Genomic DNA, 16,626 nt, shown 5'->3' on the forward strand with positions numbered 1-16,626 from the left:
TCATCATAACAACACACAAGAACTCAAGTCGTTCTGTTCACCTGATCTAGAACTCCTCACAATCAAATGTCGACCGCATTATCTACCAAGGGAATTCTCGTCAATCATAATCACAGCCGTATACATTCCCCCCCAAGCAGACACATCGATGGCCCTGAACGAACTTTATCTGACTCTTTGTAAACTGGAAACCACACACCCTGAGGCTGCATTCATCGTAGCTGGGGATTTTAACAAGGCTAATCTAAAAACAAAACTCCCTAAATTCTATCAGCATATCGATTGTGCTACCAGGGCTGGAAAAACACTAGACCATTGTTATACTAATTTCCGCGACGCTTATAAGGCCCTCCCCCGCCCCCCTTTCGGAAAAGCTGACCACGACTCCATTTTGTTGATTCCAGCCTACAAACAAAAACTCAAACAACAAGCTCCCGCGCTCAGGTCTGTTCAACGCTGGTCCGACCAATCTGAATCCACGCTTCAAGACTGCTTCGATCACGCAGATTGGAATATGTTCCGCATCGCGTCCAACAACAATATTGACGAATATGCTGATTCGGTGAGCGAGTTCATTAGGAAGTGCATTGACGATGTCGTACCCACAGCAACGATAAAAACATTCCCAAACCAGAAACCGTGGATTGACGGCAGCATTCGCGTGAAACTGAAAGCGCGAACCACTGCTTTTAACCAGGGCAAGGTGACCGGAAGCATGACCGAATACAAACAGTGTAGCTATTCTCTCCGCAAGGCAATCAAACAGGCCAAGTCTCAGTACAGAGACAAAATCGAGTCGAAATTCAACAGCTCAGACACAAGAGGTATGTGGCAGGGTCTACAGTCAATCACGGATTACAAAAAGAAAACCAGCCCCGTCGAGGACCAGGATGTCTTGCTCCCAGACAGGCTAAACAACTTTTTTGCCCGCTTTGAGGACAATACAGTGCCACTGACACGGCCCCCTACCAAAACCTGCGGGCTCTCCTTCACTGCAGCCGAGGTGAGTAAAACATTTAAACGTGTTAACCCTCGCAAGGCTGCAGGCCCAGACGGCATTCCCAGCCGCGTCCTCAGAGCATGCGCAGACCAGCTGGCTGGTGTGTTTACGGACATATTCAATCAATCCTTATCCCAGTCTGCTGTTCCCACATGCTTCAAGAGGGCCACCATTGTTCCTGTTCCCAAGAAAGCTAAGGTAACTGAGCTAAACGACTACCGCCCCGTAGCACTCACTTCCGTCATCATGAAGTGCTTTGAGAGACTAGTCAAGGACCATATCACCTCCACCCTACCGGACACCCTAGACCCACTCCAATTTGCTTACCGACCCAATAGGTCCACAGACGACGCAATCGCAACCACACTGCACACTGCCCTAACCCATCTGGACAAGAGGAATACCCATGTGAGAATGCTGTTCATCGATTACAGCTCAGCATTTAACACCATAGTACCCTCCAAACTCGTCATCAAGCTCGAGACCCTGGGTCTCGACCCCGCCCTGTGCAACTGGGTCCTGGACTTCCTGACGGGCCGCCCCCAGGTGGTGAGGGTAGGTAACAACATCTCCACCCCGCTGATCCTCAACACTGGGGCCCCACAAGGGTGCGTTCTGAGCCCTCTCCTGTACTCCCTGTTCACCCACGACTGCGTGGCCATGCACGCCTCCAACTCAATCATCAAGTTTGCGGATGACACTACAGTGGTAGGCTTGATCACCAACAACGACGAGACGGCCTACAGGGAGGAGGTGAGGGCCCTCGGAGTGTGGTGTCAGGAAAATAACCTCATACTCAACGTCAACAAAACAAAGGAGATGATTGTGGACTTCAGGAAACAGCAGAGGGAGCACCCCCCTATCCACATCGACGGGTCAGTAGTGGAGAAGGTGGAAAGTTTTAAGTTCCTCGGTGTACACATCACGGACAAACTGAACTGGTCCACCCACACAGACAGCGTTGTGAAGAAGGCGCAGCAGCGCCTCTTCAACCTCAGGAGGCTGAAGAAATTCGGCTTGTCACCAAAAGTACTCACAAACTTCTACAGATGCACAATCGAGAGCATCCTGTCGGGCTGTATCACCGCCTGGTACGGCAACTGCTCCGCCCACAACCGTAAGGCTCTCCAGAGGGTAGTGAGGTCTGCAGAACGCATCACCAGGGGCAAACTACCTGCCCTCCAGGACACCTACACCACCCGATGTCACAGGAAGGCCATAAAGATCATCAAGGACAACAACCACCCAAGCCACTGCCTGTTCACCCCGCTATCATCCAGAAGGCGAGGTCAGTACAGGTGCATCAAAGCAGGGACCGAGAGACTGAAAAACAGCTTCTATCTCAAGGCCATCAGACTGTTAAACAGCCACCACTAACATTTAGCGGCCGCTGCCAACATACTGACTCAACTCCAGCCACTTTAAAAATGGGAATTGATGGAAATTATGTAAAAATGTACCACTAGCCACTTTAAGCAATGCCACTTAATACAATGTTTACATACCCTACATTACCCATCTCATATGTATATATACTGTACTCTATATCATCTACTGCATCTTGCCATCTTTATGCAATACATGTACCACTAGCCACTTTAAACTATGCCACTTAATACAATGTTTACATACCCTACAGTACTCATCTCATATGTATATACCGTACTCTATACCATCTACTGCATCTGCCATGCCGTTCTGTACCACCACTCATCCATATATCTTTATGTACATATTCTTTATCCCTTTACACTTGTGTGTGTGTGTAAGGTAGTAGTGTGGAATTGTTAGGTTAGATTACTGTTGGTTATTACTGCATTGTCGGAACTAGAAGCACAAGCATTTCGCTACACTCGCATTAACATCTGCTAACCATGTGTATGTGACTAATAAAATTTGATTTGATTTGATTTGATTTGATTTAGACTAGAAAGAGAGAGAGATGAGAGACGGGAGGGGTGTATGGGAGGGAGGAGGGGTGTATGGGGGAGGAGGGGTGTATGGGACGGAGGAGGGGTGTATGGGGGGGCGGGTGTATGGGAGGGAGGAGGGGTGTATGGGGGGGAGGAGGGGTGTATGGGGGGAGGAGGGGTGTATGGGAGGGAGGAGGGGTGTATGGGAGGGAGGAGGGGTGTATGGGGGGAGGAGGGGTGTATGGGAGGGGGGTGTATGGGGGGAGGGGGGGGAGGAGGGGTGTATGGGAGGGGGGAGGGGTGTATGGGAGGGAGGAGGGTGTATGGGTCCGCACCGGCTACTTTCTTCAGAGAATGGCTGTCTCTACAGACAGAGAGACGTTTTCTACTCATTGATTTTATAGGTCAATTACTTCTAGGCTTGAATCTGCAGTCGGCAGGGAGCTCTCATTCTCTCTCCATAGACACACACACACAAACACAAACACACCCACATTTAAATACACAGACATTCACACCAATTCACACTTGCCAGGAGTCTGCCGACCCAGCTACTGGTGTGTAAATGAGTCTTAGAAAGGAGAGAGGGATGGGGGAGGGAAGGAAGGGGGGAGGGAGTGCTAGGCAGCAGAGAGGTGAAGTCCTCTGTTGGATTAGTGGAAGCTCCTTGAGCCAATCTGCATGTGAATGGCTGTGAGCTGCATCAGCCATCACCCCCGCTCTCACACACACACACAGAGAGAGAGACAGACAGCGAGGTAGTGCAAGAGAGAGGGAGAAAGTCAGTCAGAGAGAGAGAGACAGAGAGAGGTAGAGGAATTAGAGGCATCAGCTCAAATCCTCCCCATCGCCTCTCCAGCTCAGGAAAGCGAGTGGATAAACTGAGCAAAGAAAGAGAAGAAACAGAAGGACTTTCTCCTTCTCTTCTTCTCTGCCTGGTGGGCAGGCAGCTGTATGGTTGAGGACTGGAGCGTTGAGAGAGAGAGAACGGGAATCGGACTGGCTTTTGTGAATGAGAGAAGGTAGGAATCTTTTATATCCTCCCCCTGCGGCCTCTATGGGCCGATCTCAATGCCTCTTCAAACCATGAGACCTGGCTGGATCGGTCCACTTCAGCGGTGGGGAAAAGGGGGGAAGGGCAACAGTCTGGACCGGGCTGTTACAATGCATGTTTTTCTGAATAATGGGATTTTCTTCAAAAGTAAAATGAAAAGAATGTCTTGGTTTACTTTGAACGGCAGTATGTTTTGGTCTGAGCCTCGATGCTGAGAAATATTTAGTAGGAAGGTTTCTGTTGTTAGTTGTTGACTAGTGAATGTTTGTGGTTGTGGCCATGTGATACAGCACATGTTGATGAATCTCACTGCTCTTTCATATGTAAAGTGTGACACCATTTTAGCAGTGCTATGTCTCTACCCCCCCTGTCACTGTGGATCTAACTGTTGCTCAACACTCTTTTGTGTGTGTGTGTGTGTGCGCGCAGGCGTGTGTGTATGTGTGTGTGTGTGCGTGTGTTTGCGTGTGTGTGTATGTGTGTGTCTGTGTGTGTGTGTGCGCAGGCGTGTGCGTGTATGTGTGTGTGTGCGTGTGTTTGCGTGTGTGTGTGTGTGTGTGTGTGTGTGCGCAGGCGTGTGCGTGTGTGTGTGTGTTTGTGTGTGTGTGCGCAGGCGTGTGTGTGTATGTGTGTGTGCGTGCGTGTGTTTGCGTGTGTGTGTATGTGTGTGTGTGTGTGTGTGTGCGTGCGTGCGCGTGCGTGTGCTTGCGTGTGCATGTGTGTTCTTATGAGGCAAGAAATGTGTTATCACATCGTTTTGGTAATCTTTGGTAATTCTCTGAGGAACGTGCTGAATACAGAGATGTGCTGATACAGTGTTGATCCACTAACCGTATAGAGCTGTGTTCAACATCGAATCACGGTTCAGTCAGGTGATGATTCCCTGATTCCCAGATTCATCAATATTTATTAATTAGGGCACAGCGGAAGCAATAGTGGTTAAACTGGGTCTAGCTAAGAGACGGGTTCAGAAAGCCGTGGTTAAACTGGGTCTAGCTAAGAGACGGGTTCAGAAAGGAGACGTGGTTAAACTGGGTCTAGCTAAGAGACGGGTTCAGACAGGAGACGTGGTTAAACTGGTCTAGCTAAGAGACAGGTTCAGACAGGAGACGTGGTTAAACTGGTCTAGCTAAGAGACGGGTTCAGAAAGGAGACGTGGTTAAACTGGGTCTAGCTAAGAGACGGGTTCAGAAAGGAGACGTGGTTAAACTGGGTCTAGCTAAGAGACGGGTTCAGAAAGGAGACGTGGTTAAACTGGGTCTAGCTAAGAAACGGGTTCAGAAAGGAGATGTGGTTAAACTGGGTCTAGCTAAGAGACAGGTTCAGGGAGACGTGGTTAAACTGGGTCTAGCTAAGAGACGGGTTCAGAAAGGAGACGTGGTTAAACTGGGTCTAGCTAAGAGACGGTTCAGAAAGGAGATGTGGTTAAACTGGGTCTAGCTAAGAGACAGGTTCAGGGAGACGTGGTTAAACTGGGTCTAGCTAAGAGACGGGTTCAGACAGGAGACGTGGTTAAACTGGGTCTAGCTAAGAGACGGGTTCAGAAAGGAGACGTGGTTAAACTGGGTCTAGCTAAGAGACGGTTCAGAAAGAAGACGTGGTTAAACTGGGTCTAGCTAAGAGACGGGTTCAGACAGGAGACGTGGTTAAACTGGGTCTAGCTAAGAGACGGGTTCAGAAAGGAGACGTGGTTAAACTGGGTCTAGCTAAGAGACGGTTCAGAAAGGAGATGTGGTTAAACTGGGTCTAGCTAAGAGACGGGTTCAGAAAGGAGACGTGGTTAAACTGGGTCTAGCTAAGAGACGGGTTCAGAAAGGAGACGTGGTTAAACTGGGTCTAGCTAAGAGACGGTTCAGAAAGGAGATGTGGTTAAACTGGGTCTAGCTAAGAGACGGGTTCAGAAAGGAGACGTGGTTAAACTGGGTCTAGCTAAGAGACGGTTCAGAAAGGAGATGTGGTTAAACTGGGTCTAGCTAAGAGACGGTTCAGAAAGGAGACGTGGTTAAACTGGGTCTAGCTAAGAGACGGGTTCAGAAAGGAGATGTGGTTAAACTGGGTCTAGCTAAGAGACGGGTTCAGAAAGGAGACGTGGTTAAACTGGGTCTAGCTAAGAGACAGGTTCAGGGAGACGTGGTTAAACTGGGTCTAGCTAAGAGACAGGTTCAGGGAGACGTGGTTAAACTGGGTCTAGCTAAGAGACCGGTTCAGAAAGAAGACGTGGTTAAACTGGGTCTAGCTAAGAGACGGGTTCAGAAAGGAGACGTGGTTAAACTGGGTCTAGCTAAGAGACAGGTTCAGGGAGACGTGGTTAAACTGGATCTAGCTAAGAGACGGGTTCAGGGAGACGTGGTTAAACTGGGTCTAGCTAAGAGACCGGTTCAGAAAGGAGACGTGGTTAAACTGGGTCTAGCTAAGAGACGGGTTCAGAAAGGAGACGTGGTTAAACTGGGTCTAGCTAAGAGACGGGTTCAGAAAGGAGACGTGGTTAAACTGGGTCTAGCTAAGAGACGGTTCAGAAAGGAGATGTGGTTAAACTGGGTCTAGCTAAGAGACAGGTTCAGGGAGACGTGGTTAAACTGGGTCTAGCTAAGAGACGGGTTCAGACAGGAGACGTGGTTAAACTGGGTCTAGCTAAGAGACAGGTTCAGAAAGACGTGGTTAAACTGGGTCTAGCTAAGAGACGGGTTCAGACAGAAGACGTGGTTAAACTGGGTCTAGCTAAGAGACGGGTTCAGAAAGGAGACGTGGTTAAACTGGGTCTAGCTAAGAGACGGGTTCAGACAGGAGACGTGGTTAAACTGGGTCTAGCTAAGAGACAGGTTCAGAAAGACGTGGTTAAACTGGGTCTAGCTAAGAGACGGGTTCAGAAAGAAGACGTGGTTAAACTGGGTCTAGCTAAGAGACGGGTTCAGAAAGGAGACGTGGTTAAACTGGGACTAGCTAAGAGACAGGTTCAGAAAGAAAACGTGGTTAAACTGGATCTAGCTAAGAGACGGGTTCAGAAAGGAGACGTGGTTAAACTGGGTCTAGCTAAGAGACCGGTTCAGAAAGAAGACGTAGTTAAACTGGGACTAGCTAAGAGACGGGTTCAGAAAGGAGACGTGGTTAAACTGGGTCTAGCTAAGAGACGGGTTCAGAAAGGAGACGTGGTTAAACTGGGACTAGCTAAGAGACAGGTTCAGAAAGAAAACGTGGTTAAACTGGATCTAGCTAAGAGACGGGTTCAGAAAGGAGACGTGGTTAAACTGGGTCTAGCTAAGAGACGGGTTCAGAAAGGAGACGTGGTTAAACTGGGTCTAGCTAAGAGACGGGTTCAGAAAGAAAACGTGGTTAAACTGGGTCTAGCTAAGAGACGGGTTCAGAAAGACGTGGTTAAACTGGGTCTAGCTAAGAGACAGGTTCAGAAAGGAGATGTGGTTAAACTGGGTCTAGCTAAGAGACGGGTTCAGAAAGGAGACGTGGTTAAACTGGGTCTAGCTAAGAGACGGGTTCAGACAGGAGACGTGGTTAAACTGGGTCTAGCTAAGAGACGGGTTCAAACAGAAGACGTGGTTAAACTGGATCTAGCTAAGAGACGGGTTCAGAAAGGAGACGTGGTTAAACTGGGTCTAGCTAAGAGACGGGTTCAGAAAGGAGACGTGGTTAAACTGGGTCTAGCTAAGAGACGGGTTCAGAAAGGAGACGTGGTTAAACTGGGTCTAGCTAAGAGACGGGTTCAGACAGGAGACGTGGTTAAACTGGGTCTAGCTAAGAGACGGGTTCAGACAGAAGACGTGGTTAAACTGGGTCTAGCTAAGAGACGGGTTCAGAAAGGAGACGTGGTTAAACTGGGTCTAGCTAAGAGACGGGTTCAGACAGAAGACGTGGTTAAACTGGGTCTAGCTAAGAGACGGGTTCAGAAAGACGTGGTTAAACTGGGTCTAGTTAAGAGACGGGTTCAGACAGAAGACGTGGTTAAACTGGGTCTAGCTAAGAGACGGGTTCAGACAGGAGACGTAGTTAAACTGGGTCTAGCTAAGAGACGGGTTCAGAAAGGAGACGTGGTTAAACTGGGTCTAGCTAAGAGACGGGTTCAGGAAGAAGACGTGGTTAAACTGGGTCTAGCTAAGAGACGGGTTCAGAAAGAAGACGTAGTTAAACTGGGTCTAGCTAAGAGACGGGTTCAGAAAGAAGACGTAGTTAAACTGGGTCTAGCTAAGAGACGGGTTCAAACAGAAGACGTAGTTAAACTGGGTCTAGCTAAGAGACCGGTTCAGAAAGAAGACGTAGTTAAACTGGGTCTAGCTAAGAGACGGGTTCAAACAGAAGACGTGGTTAAACTGGGTCTAGCTAAGAGACGGATTCAGAAAGGAGACGTGGTTAAACTGGGTCTAGCTAAGAGACGGGTTCAGAAAGGAGACGTGGTTAAACTGGGTCTAGCTAAGAAACGGGTTCAGAAAGGAGACGTGGTTAAACTGGGTCTAGCTAAGAGACGGATTCAGGAAGGAGACGTGGTTAAACTGGGTCTAGCTAAGAGACCGGTTCAGAAAGAAGACGTGGTTAAACTGGGTCTAGCTAAGAGACGGGTTCAGGAAGACGTGGTTAAACTGGGTCTAGCTAAGAGACGGGTTCAGACAGGAGACGTGGTTAAACTGGGTCTAGCTAAGAGACGGGTTCAGAAAGGAGACGTGGTTAAACTGTGTCTAGCTAAGAGACGGGTTCAGAAAGAAGACGTGGTTAAACTGGGTCTAGCTAAGAGACGGGTTCAGAAAGACGTGGTTAAACTGTGTCAAGCTAAGAGACGGGTTCAGAAAGGAGACGTGGTTAAACTGGGTCTAGCTAAGAGACGGGTTCAGACAGGAGACGTGGTTAAACTGGGTCTAGCTAAGAGACGGGTTCAGAAAGAAGACGTGGTTAAACTGGGTCTAGCTAAGAGACGGGTTCAGGAAGACGTGGTTAAACTGGGTCTAGCTAAGAGACGGGTTCAGGAAGACGTGGTTAAACTGGGTCTAGCTAAGAGACGGGTTCAGGAAGATGTGGTTAAACTGGGTCTAGCTAAGAGACGGGTTCAGGAAGACGTGGTTAAACTGGGTCTAGCTAAGAGACAGGTTCAGAAAGGAGACGTGGTTAAACTGGGTCTAGCTAAGAGACAGGTTCAGAAAGAAGACGTGGTTAAACTGGGTCTAGCTAAGAGACAGGTTCAGAAAGACGTGGTTAAACTGGGTCTAGCTAAGAGACGGGTTCAGAAAGGAGACGTGGTTAAACTGGGTCTAGCTAAGAGACGGGTTCAGGAAGACGTGGTTAAACTGGGTCTAGCTAAGAGACGGGTTCAGGAAGATGTGGTTAAACTGTGTCTAGCTAAGAGACGGGTTCAGAAAGAAGACGTGGTTAAACTGGGTCTAGCTAAGAGACGGGTTCAGGAAGACGTGGTTAAACTGGGTCTAGCTAAGAGACGGGTTCAGAAAGACGTGGTTAAACTGGGACTAGCTAAGAGACGGGTTCAGGAAGACGTGGTTAAACTGGGCTAGCTATGAGACGGGTTCAGACAGGAGACGTGGTTAAACTGGGTCTAGCTAAGAGACGGGTTCAGGAAGACGTGGTTAAACTGGGTCTAGCTAAGAGACGGGTTCAGAAAGAAGACGTGGTTAAACTGGGTCTAGCTAAGAGACGGGTTCAGGAAGACGTGGTTAAACTGGGTCTAGCTAAGAGACGGGTTCAGAAAGACGTGGTTAAACTGGGACTAGCTAAGAGACGGGTTCAGGAAGACGTGGTTAAACTGGGCTAGCTAAGAGACGGGTTCAGACAGGAGACGTGGTTAAACTGGGTCTAGCTAAGAGACGGGTTCAGAAAGGAGACGTGGTTAAACTGGGTCTAGCTAAGAGACGGGTTCAGGAAGACGTGGTTAAACTGGGTCTAGCTAAGAGACGGGTTCAGGAAGATGTGGTTAAACTGTGTCTAGCTAAGAGACGGGTTCAGAAAGAAGACGTGGTTAAACTGGGTCTAGCTAAGAGACGGGTTCAGGAAGACGTGGTTAAACTGGGTCTAGCTAAGAGACGGGTTCAGAAAGACGTGGTTAAACTGGGACTAGCTAAGAGACGGGTTCAGGAAGACGTGGTTAAACTGGGCTAGCTAAGAGACGGGTTCAGACAGGAGACGTGGTTAAACTGGGTCTAGCTAAGAGACGGGTTCAGGAAGACGTGGTTAAACTGGTCTAGCTAAGAGACCGGTTCAGGAAGACGTGGTTAAACTGGTCTAGCTAAGAGACGGGTTCAGGAAGACGTGGTTAAACTGGGTCTAGCTAAGAGACGGGTTCAGAAAGACGTGGTTAAACTGGGTCTAGCTGCCATCTTGTGCCAACAGTAACCACACCTCCATCTCACTACAGCTAATGATCACGACATCCAGTTGGAGGAAGATGGACCGTCAACAAGAGTCTACATGTATAGAAAGTAACATCTATTGTCCTGCAGAAGCAGGAAATGTGAATTATAATTCATGGACATGTTCGTAACGGTTGATAAAATGTTTAGATAAAGTTTAAATCTGACATTTCAAAGTAGAAATGACAAACTTTAGAAGCCCTTTTAATACTGAAATACACGTTTACAGTTTGGACTTAAATCTGTTTGAAAGTCTATGGTAAGACTGGAAAATGGTTGTCTAGCAATGATCAACAATCAATATGTTGATCAAATATCACACAATCCAGGTGTGTAAAGCTCTTAGAGACTTACCCAGAAAGACTCTGAAAGACAGACAGCTGTAATCACGGCCAAAGGTGATTCTAACATGTACTGACTCAGGGATGTGAATATGTATGTAAATTAGATATTTTTGTATTTCATTTTCAATACATTTTGAGAAAAAACATCTATAAACATGTTTTGACAGTGTCATTATGGGGTATTGTGTGTAGATGGGTGAGAATGTATTTATTTTTAATCTATTTTGATTTCAGGCTGGAACACATGAACATGTTGAGTAAGACAAGGGGTATGAATACTTTCTGAAGGCCCTCTGTTCATCATCTCTCCTCTGTTCATCATCTCTCCTCTCCTCTGTTCATCATCTCTCCTCTGTTCATCATCTCTTCTCTCCTCTGTTCATCATCTCTCCTCTGTTCATCATCTCTCCTCTCCTCTGTTCACCATCTCTCCTCTTCTCCTCTGTTCATCATCTCTCCTCTCCTCTGTTCATCATCTCTCCTCTCCTCTGTTCATCATCTCTCCTCTTCTCTGTTCATCATCTCTCCTCCCCTCTGTTCATCATCTCTCCTCTCCTCTGTTCATCATCTCTCCTCTCCTCTGTTCATCATCTCTCCTCTCCTCTGTTCATCATCTCTCCTCTCCTCTGTTCATCATCTCTCCTCTCCTCTGTTCATCATCTCTCCTCTCCTCCTCTCCTCTCCTCTGTTCATCATCTCTCCTCTCCTCTGTTCATCATCTCTCCTCTCCTCTGTTCATCATCTCTCCTCTCCTCTGTTCATCATCTCTCCTCTCCTCTGTTCATCATCTCTCCTCTCCTCTGTTCATCATCTCTCCTCTCCTCTGTTCATCATCTCTCCTCTCCTCTGTTCATCATCTCTCCTCTGTTCATCATCTCTCCTCTCCTCTGTTCATCATCTCTCCTCTCCTCTGTTCATCATCTCTCCTCTCCTCTGTTCATCATCTCTCCTCTCCTCTGTTCATCATCTCTCCTCTCCTCTGTTCATCATCTCTCCTCTCCTCTGTTCATCATCTCTTCTCTCCTCTGTTCATCATCTCTCCTCTCCTCTGTTCATCATCTCTCCTCTCCTCTGTTCATCATCTCTCCTCTCCTCTGTTCATCATCTCTTCTCTCCTCTGTTCATCATCTCTCCTCTCCTCTGTTCATCATCTCTCCTCTCCTCTGTTCATCATCTCTCCTCTTCTCCTCTGTTCATCATCTCTTCTCTCCTCTGTTCATCATCTCTCCTCTCCTCTGTTCATCATCTCTCCTCTCCTCTGTTCATCATCTCTCCTCTTCTCCTCTGTTCATCATCTCTCCTCTCCTCTGTTCATCACCTCTCCTCTCCTCTGTTCATCATCTCTCCTCTCCTCTCCTCTGTTCATCATCTCTCCTCTCCTCTGTTCACTATCTCTCCTCTTCTCCTCTGTTCATCATCTCTTCTCTCCTCTGTTCATCATCTCTCCTCTCCTCTGTTCATCATCTCTCCTCTTCTCCTCTGTTCATCATCTCTCCTCTCCTCTGTTCATCATCTCTCCTCTCCTCTGTTCATCATCTCTCCTCTCCTCTGTTCATCATCTCTCCTCTCCTCTGTTCACCATCTCTCCTCTCCTCTGTTCATCATCTCTCCTCTCCTCTGTTCATCATCTCTCCTCTCCTCTGTTCATCATCTCTCCTCTCCTCTGTTCATCATCTCTCCTCTCCTCTGTTCATCATCTCTCCTCTCCTCTGTTCATCATCTCTCCTCTCCTCTGTTCATCATCTCTCCTCTGTTCATCATCTCTCCTCTCCTCTGTTCATCATCTCTCCTCTCCTCTGTTCATCATCTCTCCTCTGTTCATCATCTCTCCTCTCCTCTCCTCTGTTCATCATCTCTCCTCTTCTCCTCTGTTCATCATCTCTCCTCTCCTCTCCTCTGTTCATCATCTCTTCTCTCCTCTGTTCATCATCTCTCCTCTCCCCTCCTCTGTTCATCATCTCTCCTCTTCTCCTCTCCTCTCCTCTGTTCATCATCTCTTCTCTCCTCTGTTCATCATCTCTCCTCTTCTCCTCTGTTCATCATCTCTCCTCTCCTCTGTTCATCATCTCTTCTCTCCTCTGTTCATCATCTCTCCTCTGTTCATCATCTCTCCTCTCCTCTGTTCACCATCTCTCCTCTTCTCCTCTGTTCATCATCTCTCCTCTCCTCTGTTCATCATCTCTCCTCTCCTCTGTTCATCATCTCTCCTCTTCTCTGTTCATCATCTCTCCTCTCCTCTGTTCATCATCTCTCCTCTCCTCTGTTCATCATCTCTCCTCTCCTCTGTTCATCATCTCTCCTCTCCTCTGTTCATCATCTCTCCTCTCCTCTGTTCATCATCTCTCCTCTCCTCTGTTCATCATCTCTCCTCTCCTCCTCTCCTCTCCTCTGTTCATCATCTCTCCTCTCCTCTGTTCATCATCTCTCCTCTCCTCTGTTCATCATCTCTCCTCTCCTCTGTTCATCATCTCTCCTCTCCTCTGTTCATCATCTCTCCTCTGTTCATCATCTCTCCTCTCCTCTGTTCATCATCTCTCCTCTCCTCTGTTCATCATCTCTCCTCTGTTCATCATCTCTCCTCTCCTCTGTTCATCATCTCTCCTCTCCTCTGTTCATCATCTCTCCTCTCCTCTGTTCATCATCTCTCCTCTCCTCTGTTCATCATCTCTCCTCTCCTCTGTTCATCATCTCTCCTCTCCTCTGTTCATCATCTCTTCTCTCCTCTGTTCATCATCTCTCCTCTCCTCTGTTCATCATCTCTCCTCTCCTCTGTTCATCATCTCTCCTCTCCTCTGTTCATCATCTCTTCTCTCCTCTGTTCATCATCTCTCCTCTCCTCTGTTCATCATCTCTCCTCTCCTCTGTTCATCATCTCTCCTCTTCTCCTCTGTTCATCATCTCTTCTCTCCTCTGTTCATCATCTCTCCTCTCCTCTGTTCATCATCTCTGCTCTCCTCTGTTCATCATCTCTCCTCTTCTCCTCTGTTCATCATCTCTCCTCTCCTCTGTTCATCATCTCTCCTCTCCTCTGTTCATCACCTCTCCTCTCCTCTGTTCATCATCTCTCCTCTCCTCTCCTCTGTTCATCATCTCTCCTCTCCTCTGTTCACCATCTCTCCTCTTCTCCTCTGTTCATCATCTCTTCTCTCCTCTGTTCATCATCTCTCCTCTCCTCTGTTCATCATCTCTCCTCTTCTCCTCTGTTCATCATCTCTCCTCTCCTCTGTTCATCATCTCTCCTCTCCTCTGTTCATCATCTCTCCTCTCCTCTGTTCATCATCTCTCCTCTCCTCTGTTCATCATCTCTCCTCTCCTCTGTTCATCATCTCTCCTCTCCTCTGTTCATCATCTCTCCTCTGTTCATCATCTCTCCTCTCCTCTGTTCATCATCTCTCCTCTCCTCTGTTCATCATCTCTCCTCTCCTCTGTTCATCATCTCTCCTCTGTTCATCATCTCTCCTCTTCTCCTCTCCTCTGTTCATCATCTCTCCTCTTCTCCTCTCCTCTGTTCATCATCTCTCCTCTTCTCCTCTGTTCATCATCTCTCCTCTCCTCTCCTCTGTTCATCATCTCTTCTCTCCTCTGTTCATCATCTCTCCTCTCCCCTCCTCTGTTCATCATCTCTCCTCTTCTCCTCTCCTCTCCTCTGTTCATCATCTCTTCTCTCCTCTGTTCATCATCTCTCCTCTTCTCCTCTGTTCATCATCTCTCCTCTCCTCTGTTCATCATCTCTTCTCTCCTCTGTTCATCATCTCTCCTCTCCTCTCCTCTGTTCATCATCTCTTCTCTCCTCTGTTCATCATCTCTTCTCTCCTCTGTTCATCATCTCTTCTCTCCTCTCCTCTGTTCATCATCTCTCCTCTCCTCTCCTCTGTTCATCATCTCTTCTCTCCTCTGTTCATCATCTCTCCTCTTCTCCTCTGTTCATCATCTCTCCTCTCCTCTCCTCTCCTCTGTTCATCATCTCTCCTCTCCTCTCCTCTGTTCATCATCTCTTCTCTCCTCTGTTCATCATCTCTCCTCTTCTCCTCTGTTTATCATCTCTCCTCTCCTCTCCTCTGTTCATCATCTCTTCTCATCTCTGTTCATCATCTCTCCTCTCCTCTCCTCTGTTCATCATCTCTTCTTTCCTCTGTTCATCATCTCTTCTCTCCTCTGTTCATCATCTCTTCTCTCCTCTCCTCTGTTCATCATCTCTCCTCTCCTCTCCTCTGTTCATCATCTCTTCTCTCCTCTGTTCATCATCTCTCCTCTTCTCCTCTGTTCATCATCTCTCCTCTCCTCTCCTCTGTTCATCATCTCTCCTCTCCTCTCCTCTGTTCATCATCTCTTCTCTCCTCTGTTCATCATCTCTCCTCTTCTCCTCTGTTCATCATCTCTCCTCTCCTCTCCTCTGTTCATCATCTCTCCTCTTCTCTCCTCTGTTCATCATCTCTCCTCTCCTCTCCTCTGTTCATCATCTCTCCTCTCCTCTGTTCATCATCTCTCCTCTTCTCCTCTCCTCTCCTCTGTTCATCATCTCTCCTCTTCTCCTCTCCTCTCCTCTGTTCATCATCTCTCCTCTTCTCCTCTCCTCTCCTCTGTTCATCATCTCTCCTCTTCTCCTCTCCTCTCCTCTGTTCATCATCTCTCCTCTTCTCCTCTCCTCTGTTCATCATCACTCCTCTCCTCCTTTCCTCTCCTCTGTTCATCATCTCTCCTCTTCTCCTCTCCCCTCCTCTGTTCATCATCTCTCCTCTTCTCCTCTCCTCTCCTCTGTTCATCATCTCTCCTCTCCTCTGTTCATCATCTCTCCTCCTCTCCTCTGTTCATCATCTCTCCTCTTCTCCTCTGTTCATCATCTCTCCTCTTCTCCTCTCCTCTCCTCTGTTCATCATCTCTCCTCTTCTCCTATCCCCTCCTCTGTTCATCATCTCTCCTCTTCTCCTCTCCTCTCCTCTGTTCATCATCTCTCCTCTACTCTGTTCATCATCTCTCCTCTTCTCCTCTGTTCATCATCTCTCCTCTTCTCCTCTGTTCATCATCTCTCCTCTTCTCCTCTCCTCTCCTCTGTTCATCATCTCTCCTCTTCTCCTCTCCTCTCCTCTGTTCATCATCTCTCCTCTCCTCTGTTCATCATCTCTCCTCTTCTCCTCTGTTCATCATCTCTCCTCTTCTCCTCTGTTCATCATCTCTCCTCTTCTCCTCTCCTCTCCTCTGTTCATCATCTCTCCTCTTCTCCTCTCCCCTCCTCTGTACATCATCTCTCCTCTCCTCTGTTCATCATCTGTTCTTCTCTCCTCTGTTCATCATCTCTCCTCTTCTCTCCTCTGTTCATCATCTGTTCTGTTTCTCCTCTCTAAGGCCCCTTCATATGACCTGTTGTCTCTCCTCCAAATTGCCTGGACAAACGTTCTGTCACTCCTTCTCTCCGTCTCCTTCTCTCCCTGTCCGGCACGCTCATCACTTCTGCTGTTCTGTTTGCTTTTCTCATGCATCTCAGAGATGTGTGTGTCTACTCTCTGTTTGTCTTGGACCCCATCGTGTGTCCCCGTCTCTCTGGCTGTACAGGGCTTTACTAGGTCCATGTCTGTATCTCTCTAGCTGTACAGGGCTTTACTAGGTCCATGGCTGTATCTCTGTAGCTGTACAGGGCTTTACTAGGTCCATGTCTGTATCTCTGTAGCTGTACAGGGCTTTACTAGGTCCATGTCTGTATCTCTGTAGCTGTACAGGGCTTTACTAGGTCCATGTCTGTATCTCTGTAGCTGTACAGGGCTTTACTAGGTCCATGTCTGTATCTCTCTAGCTGTACAGGGCTTTACTAGGTCCATGTCTGTATCTCTGTAGCTGTACAGGGCTTTACTAGGTCCATGTCTGTATCTCTAGCTGTACAGGGCTTTACTAGGTCCATGTCTGTATCTCTGTAGCTGTACAGGGCTTCACTAGGTCCATGTCTGTATCTCTGTAGCTGTAC

General features: G+C 47.8%; 1 protein-coding gene across 5 annotated transcripts in view; it reads left to right on the forward strand.

Moving 5' to 3' along the window:
• The window catches only part of septin12 (septin 12), a 178,809-nt gene that overhangs the window by 111,211 nt on the left and 50,972 nt on the right, over nucleotides 1–16,626 (forward strand). Inside the window, exon 1 of one of the 5 annotated variants that reach the window (XM_071391310.1) lies at nucleotides 3,593–3,935. The exons of the other annotated variants lie outside the window; for them this stretch is intronic. Within the exon in view, the coding sequence (XP_071247411.1) occupies nucleotides 3,926–3,935 (10 nt within the window). The 5' untranslated portion in view covers nucleotides 3,593–3,925. Of the gene's footprint in view, nucleotides 1–3,592; nucleotides 3,936–16,626 lie in introns of those variants that run through there. 5 annotated transcript variants of the gene reach the window in all.

The sequence above is a fragment of the Salvelinus alpinus genome, chromosome 1 (assembly GCF_045679555.1).
Source record: "Salvelinus alpinus chromosome 1, SLU_Salpinus.1, whole genome shotgun sequence".
Lineage (NCBI taxonomy): Eukaryota > Metazoa > Chordata > Actinopteri > Salmoniformes > Salmonidae > Salvelinus > Salvelinus alpinus.